The 7,735-nt window shown below is 33.9% G+C and overlaps 1 protein-coding gene across 1 annotated transcript; it reads right to left on the minus strand.

Annotated features, from left to right (window-relative positions):
* Positions 1-762: 762 nt before the first annotated feature.
* On the minus strand, positions 763-6,985 carry LOC122593747 (DEAD-box ATP-dependent RNA helicase 8-like). The gene is made up of 10 exons (XM_043766192.1): positions 6,514-6,985; positions 5,549-5,609; positions 5,162-5,396; positions 4,692-4,930; positions 4,279-4,530; positions 3,641-3,821; positions 3,461-3,549; positions 3,305-3,378; positions 3,092-3,220; positions 763-1,376 (listed from the first exon to the last, which is right to left on the minus strand). Exons 1-9 carry the CDS (start codon positions 6,765-6,767, stop codon positions 3,142-3,144), a joined length of 1,464 nt encoding a protein of 487 aa, XP_043622127.1. The 5' UTR covers positions 6,768-6,985; the 3' UTR covers positions 763-1,376; positions 3,092-3,141.
* Positions 6,986-7,735: the final 750 nt, after the last annotated feature.

The raw sequence follows: 7,735 nt of genomic DNA on the forward strand, positions 1-7,735 counted from the left end.
TAAGTGGTAAAAAATAGAAATAAACTTTTGATGAGAAAAACTTAAAACCAAAAGTTATGTGGCAGAAAGTAACTAAAGCAAAACTTTAGTGGCAAAAGTTAAAAAACTTAAACTTGAAAACAAACTCCGTTAAATACCTTTTTGTAAGTACCATTAGTTAACCAAACAATACTTAACGGTCGTAAAGGGCGTTAGTTATTTTAGTTATGCAATAAGTACTTGTAACTTAAGCATGTAAGGATGTACTTTTAGCTACAGTACTCCCCCCTCACATACCAAAGTTACATTTTAGTATATATATATATAATTACTCAAGCTCAAAATTTTGTAGATACCCAAGTAAAGCATGAACATATATCTTAAGTTATCAATTCATGCTGACTTGTTAATAACGTTATACAACAACAAGAAGGTACTCAATCCCGACATAAGCCAGGCTATAAGAGAGGTATGATGTAGACAGACCTTACCCCTACTCAAAGGTAGAGAGGTTGCTTCCAGGTCCACCGGAATGGAAGAGACCTCTGGCCAAAAAGTGAAAAATAAGGTTAGATCCACCGGAGTGAAAGCCTTAACCGGATAAAAATAATCTCAATCTCAATCCCACTCTTCGGATCACAAATTCAGATCTTAGATCTAGAAATTTGTTACCGTTAGGAAGAGGAAGAGGTTAGAGAGAACCCAGTCCAAAGAGTCGGTAGGAGAATATTTTGACTTGTTAATAACGTTATCTACCTCCTAATCCTTGCACATGAGAATCACTTCAAACAAACCATAAATTCAGTCTCATTTTATTTTAACAGATCAATTCCAAACTTACTCACGAACCAAACATCACCTAGTATTTAGAATGTTTCAAGCCAACCTGCTCGACCCAATTTGACGAAACAAACACATCACATGTATTTAGCTATCCAGGTAACTCACTCTGCCAACTCGACGAAAAACAATAAGTGACAGCATTTTCTATCTGGCGAAGATCTTCAAGCTAAGAGAACTCAGAATTGACTTGCACCTCAGGCAAAACCTTGTCAAGACAGAACTCGAATTTGGCCAGGGGTGAACAATAAAAGACTGGAAAACAACTGGATGAAACTACACCCTAAAAAAATGAAGAAGTCATCAAAACAACTACTTGATTATCTAAAAGCATGCCAGACTCCTTTCCCGGTCCCCACAAACACAAAGCATCATATCTTTTAGTGATGCACTTCTTGGTTATCAACATGGTTCGAAATAGAAAACTTCCAATATCTTTTAAAGAAATGACTCCTAAACTTTCCATCACAAAATAGCTCTGTTCTTCCAAAATCAAAGCGTTGTCTTCGAAGTTTCAGAGACTGTATCTATAACAGTTGACGGCTACAACTCCAATTCTGAAATTAAAAAAAAATGAATAAAAAAATAAGATACGAAAAACATGAATCAATTATTTCTGGCAATGTGCGCACATAAAGCTTTTTGTAGCCTATAAAAATCAATCAGCATCATACATGAATAATTAACAAGCGTTAACAATGAAAATAGAACCACAAAAATGCACCACAAAGTGTTAAAATAAAAAATTTCACGCATTTAGATGATGTTGGTTGTAGAAAACCCGCAATTAGTTTATCAAAATATAAAGCCCCAACTAGAGCTGAATTACAAGAATCCAGCAGATCCATGCCAGTTTATTGGTCATTAAGATAATGGGAAAACATGTGACTTCACATGTTTGGAACTTGGAAGTAGTTTGTTCTGTAAAGTCGAACCAGGGACCTAAAAGTAATACCTTACATGAAGGGAATAAATTTAAGGGTCCACCATATGGGGAAGTTAATAGCGGAAACTACCATTACAATCGAAGAGTGACACGACAAAATTATATTTCTACAACCAAGTATTTATACTCAAATAACTAGGGTTGACATTGACCAACTTTTGGATTTTGCACTTAAATATTTGCCATGTGACTCGCCACATGCACCTGACCTAATGGAGGTATGCCCCAGTACAAAGTTATAACCCGTCTGTGTTTATACCAAGAAACATGAGCCAAAACAAGTATTGGAAAAATTGTAAAACCAAAAGCAGCAGCGATTAGGCGGAGACCTTAGTGTCACGGAAGATGGCAGCATCAAAGTCTCATCCTATCTCTCTGTAAATGTAATTAAACTTGGGCCCGAATTATTTTGCTATTAATAGAATATCAAAAAAATGTTGAACAGGTATCCTTAAAATTAAATCAGGGAGTTCAATCAGCTAAAGACTAGGTGAAATAATACATATGTGAAATTCTCTAGCAATAGATAGATAGTAGATGACAATACAGTTGAGCAATCAGAAGCAGACAATTATGGGGGAATTTTCTTACGTGCAGTGTTCCTATCAAGCCACTTAACCACCTACACACCCAGAAAAGGAGATGATCCGGACACCATCTTTGTTAGCCATACACCACAAAACATGATTCACATTACTATTAACTATTTTTATCCTCATACTATACTTTAGTATGCTTGTTTTCCAAATCGACAGATAAGAAAGGAAGGATATCCGTACACCACCTTTTTAGCCATACACTCCAAGTTGGATGTTATTACATTATCTTTCAAACATTCATTACTTCAATATCTATACGTCTATTACGAAAACAAGCATACCAAGGCACTGTATTCTACTTATACCAACTTTTCGGTTTCGTATGTTTACTTAGTTATATATTAGTATATTACATCTTTATGTATTACGATACGACGTTTCTACTTAACCAGATATTTAAAATCTCCTTAGACAATCCAACACTAAAAGTCACTTAACTGTCTATATTCCACTCAAGGCTTTTTAAACACACTTGTTACATTAACAGATTCTGGATCTCATATCAGCAATATATCCAAGCAGATTGTATCATACTAAAAACATGATGAAAAAAAGGTACATGACATTATTAGAAAAAATTATAAAATGTATTCTCATTAAGCCAATGTAAGGTTTTATATCAACAACTTCATGCATCCAAACAAATGCAACAAGCCTTATCTAACATCCATACAAAAGAAGACAATACAGTTAAGACAATGACTGGTCATTATTAAATTAAACTTACCAGTAACTATAACCAAGCGTCTTCCAAGTGGCCCTGGTTAGGTAGTCCAATCAACGACAATAAATAGCCTGATCAATGAATGGAGGAATTTGCTTAATCTCAGTACCAAGTTCTTGTTCAATCCTGTACCTGAGAAAACACAAAAAAAAATAGTTGATAACGGTGCAATCTTAAACAGTAAACCCGTGCAAGTGTAAAGAAAAAAATATATACAGATTAAAGCGATCTTCATATGTGATCAGATTCACGGCTAACCCAAGGTGTCCAAATCTCCCAGATCGACCAACCTGTGTACAAAGTATTTGAGCATTAGATAATTATCATGCATGTATAAGTAGATAATTTGGTAATAATATATTCCAACCATACCCTGTGCAGATATGTTTCTGAGTTTTTTGGGAAGTCGAAATTTATAACAACATTTACTGCTTGAATATCAATACCCCTCGTGAATAAATCTGGAAACATCATATGTTACAGAGAAATAAGTTAACAAAATAGTTCAAAAACATAGACTTCAGGCTATAGTAAAATAGAAAGAAGATATACCCGTGCAGACAAGATTCCTGCAAGCACCATTACGAAAATCATGAAATACTCTGTTACGATGATCTTGGAGCATTTTTGCATGAATGTAGAAGCAAGAGTAACCAAGCTCAGTAATTTTCTTAGCCAGTAGTTCAACTCGATTTACAGAATTGCAGAAAATGATTGATTGATTGATTTGGAGCTGCAAATAAAGAAACAAAGAGGTGATTTTCAAACTTGTAAAATACTAATACAGGGGGGGTTTTGATGCTTGTTTTGAAGGTGGTTATGCTATATAAAATAAATAACAAGAATAACCAGACATGATAATACGAAACGCAAACGTATGGTCAAATATGGGTTTGCTAATTTGTTTGTTATGTAATTAGTAATGACCTTTGAAGGGTTGGAATATACGACTATTTTACAGCTCAATACTAATTACTCAATGCTACTAAGCAAACATTCACAAATTCACATTAGACAGGAAAAAATGCACTTTGCAAAATGAAGTTAGAAGTCACCAGGATAACCCCCCCCCCCCCCCCCCCCCAATTAAATAAATAAAAAAAACTCTTCTCAGTCAAACAGTTGCAATAATCAGTTTAAAAAGCAAAGTGAAACAACCCCTAAAGACATTTCATTTACGGAGGAGAAACCTTTGAGAAAAGAGTGTTGAGGCAGTGAACTTTCTGCCTTTCTTCAACAAATGCATAGAACTGTGTTATTCCCTTAAGTGTAAGCTCATCCATGAGGTTAATAACATACGGCTTCTGCAGAAATCTATCTTTGAATTCTTTAACGGTAACAGGAAATGTTGCTGAAAACATCAATATTTGACGATTGGTAGGCATGAAGTGAATCAGCTGCTCTACTGATGGCTGGAACTCAGGTGACAAGAGCTTATCAGCCTGCAAAAATAAAAACAGTGGTCAAACTTGGGACAAAAGCTTCTACGGTCATACAAGCAGAAGTTCTGCACTCTCATCAATTAGTATAAAAAATCAATGACCAGACCATGAAACTATCAAATAACTAATAAAAAGGCATTACAGAGGATATTATGTTTCACCTCATCCATGACAATCATTGCACAATTTTTCAAATCGCAGATTCCCTTCTTTGCAAGATCTAATATTCTTCCGGGAGTACCAACTAACAAATGAACTGGTTGATACAATCGCATGATATCATCTTTTAAACTTGTTCCGCCGGTGGTAACCATGACTTGAATGTTTAGGTGTTTTCCAAGTTCTTTGCAGACTTGTGATGTCTGAAGAGCCAATTCTCGAGTTGGAACAAGTATAACAACTGCAAGAAAATTCGAAAAGTTTAGAAACGGCACCATAGAAGATATATAACATATTCGAGGTCTATGTTTTTATGACATGTTATCTTTAGGTACTTGTCGGTAGAGCAATAACTTTACAAAAAAGACTGTAACTGTAGAATGAACATTTTCGATCACGTTCTGCCATTTCATATGCAACAACACCCTTCACAAATAAAAATAACAAAAAGTATAGGATAGTATTCAAAAACCTTGAATAACATTGTTGTCGACATCAATTTTTTCTAAAGCAGGAATACAGAAAGCAGCAGTTTTTCCAGTTCCATTTTTAGCTCTTGCGAGAATATCGCTTCCTGTGAGAGCAATTGGGATGCTTTCCTCTTGAATTGGAGATGGCCTCTCAAATCCCTTTTCATATATCCCCATAAGCAACTCACGCTTTAGAAAATAATCTTCAAACTCATTCCCTTTTGTGGCTGTCACATCCTGAAAGCATAATAAATTAAAGACGATGCAAAAAAATACATAAAAAATACAGTAAAAACATTATTTCTTAGCAATTTTTCGCTCAATAAGATAAAAAGGGAACAAATGATGTGCAAACTCTTAATGGTGTACAGAAATAAACCAAGACATACTTCAGTCCTGTATCGAGTGTCAGCTGGTGGAAGCCTCAATTGTGCCTTCCAATCTTGGGACCTGCAAGTAGAAAAAAGATTAGACTTGGCTAAAGCATATAATAAAGTAGAATGTGACTCGGCCATTCATTAATCAAAAAATAAAGACAGTACTTCGGTCATCATCATACATCAGGACCAAGCACCAACCTATTCCATATCTCACATGAATTAAAGACTACAACAAAAGACCAAATCTAATCTTAAGATTCCTATCATGTCAGCTTGAGATTTTAGTTAAGTCAACGTTCTGCACTACTTGGAAGAAGTATGCCCTTGATGCAAAAAAGAATGAAGAAACAAAAACGACAAATGGAGTGTCTTTCCTTCGATTCATCGGGATCATTAAAAAAGCAAACAATAATCCATACATTGAATTAACCTAACACCAAAACGATCACATTGGTATAACCCATATGTTTGAGACTTTGGGTGAAAAAAATCACATTTCATTCAAACTTTGTTTCTTCGAGGTTAATTTATAAACAACTTCAAGCATATGAACAGATTCTACCACTTCAGGTATCAAAAACCGTTTAACAAACTTCAACCATTCAGCATTGGTTTTAAATCGTTCTAACTTATAACACCTAATACCAGAACTGTAGCGTACCTATAAACTAAGAACTAGATGCGACTAGTCGACTACATACATTTCTCCTTTTAACATGAAAGTAACAATCAATTCCTTTAGCGGCCCAAACACAAGCACGTTGAGTAAGGTCAACGCTTTATGCAATCTACTCACCATTATCAATTAATCTCGACCCCTTACGCCACTAAAAAGACTAACAAATGACTAAACACACAACGTACTACAATAAGCTATACTTCAAAACCAAACATATTCACATAAAAAAAAAACAACCGTAACATCATGATCATAAATTCATAATAACATACTTATATAACAATATATATTATACCTAGAATCAGTAGCTTCTGACTGTTGTATGGTTTTCTCGGCGACCGCATTTGAATCGTTTCCCACCGGGTTTCTTCTCAGCCACTGCTGCTGCTGTTGAAACTGCACAGGATTCCTTTGTGCATACTGTGGTTGCTGTGCGTAATTCTTTTGTTGTTGTTGAAAATTAGGGTTAGGGTTTCCCTGGCCGCCTCGGCCAATTCCCGGCGGATACCTACCGCCACCACGTGCATAATTATTACTATTACTATTCATTACAAACTCAGATTAGATTAAATTCCTAGAGGGAAAATAGATGAAAGAGCCTAAATTAAATTTACAAATTAGTTATTAATTGATGAATTAGCCGCTAAGGAAAAAAACCCTAGAATTGTAAACTGGTGATATATGTACAAAAATGTTATGGCAAAATCGATTGGCGTGTAAAAAATATAAAAGCCAAAAGGGTTTTGCGAATTGAGAGATTGAATTTAAGAATTGAATAAGGATCTGAAGATGTTGTAAATTTTGACCTAAAAAGAGTATTTATTAGAAAGCGAGATATAGATATAGATAGAGAGAAAAAGTAAGGCAGTGCAAATAATAATCGGTTTCTGATTTTAACTACAAAAGGGGATATCTATCTATATACATACATGTACATGTGTTTTTTTTTTTCATTTTTCTTTTTTTCTTAAAAAGGCGGATCAGTTGCTAACAACATGAGATTTGTCGTATCTGTACTAGAGAGCCTCTTTACCTTCAATACTTATTAAGAAAAAAAGCTCTCAATTAAACCGTCCTAAGACATAACATTTAATTGGAATAAACTCTTGCCCATTTTGTATGGCTCAAATATGTTTCATTGAAAAACTTTATTGTAAAATTTTTTCAAATGTCATTTTTATGTCTCGAACTCAAGACTTCTAGTATGAAAAACTGGTATCATCTTTGTTCACTATAATAAAAACTACACATGTACATGTGTTATCATCTTTGTTGACTTTTTTTTTTAAAAGACAAAATTTTCTTAATGACAATTTTATAGGCGTAACATATAATTAACCATTTGGAAAAAAAAAATTATAAAATATAATATGATAAAATAAAAATATATATATGATAAATAAATAATTAGATAAGATTCATTCATAAAAAAATAAAGGTTTGACTAAACAAATAAATTAAATATAATTGATAAATAAATAAAAGTATTAATATATTAAATAAGATGTTTATGTTAA

The sequence above is a fragment of the Erigeron canadensis genome, chromosome 3, assembly GCF_010389155.1.
Source record: "Erigeron canadensis isolate Cc75 chromosome 3, C_canadensis_v1, whole genome shotgun sequence".
In the NCBI taxonomy this organism is placed as follows: Eukaryota; Viridiplantae; Streptophyta; class Magnoliopsida; order Asterales; family Asteraceae; genus Erigeron; species Erigeron canadensis.

Bases quoted from the DNA above. Each gene is read 5' to 3' on its own strand.
- LOC122593747 (XM_043766192.1), bottom strand. From the start codon at position 6,767: ATGAATAGTAATAGTAATAATTATGCACGTGGTGGCGGTAGGTATCCG. The intron at 5,610-6,513 runs GTATAATATATA...TTCTACTTGCAG, and splicing joins TCAGAAGCTACTGATTCTAG to GTCCCAAGATTGGAAGGCAC. The intron at 4,931-5,161 runs GTTTTTGAATAC...ATTTTCTTGCAG, and splicing joins CGACAACAATGTTATTCAAG to TTGTTATACTTGTTCCAACT.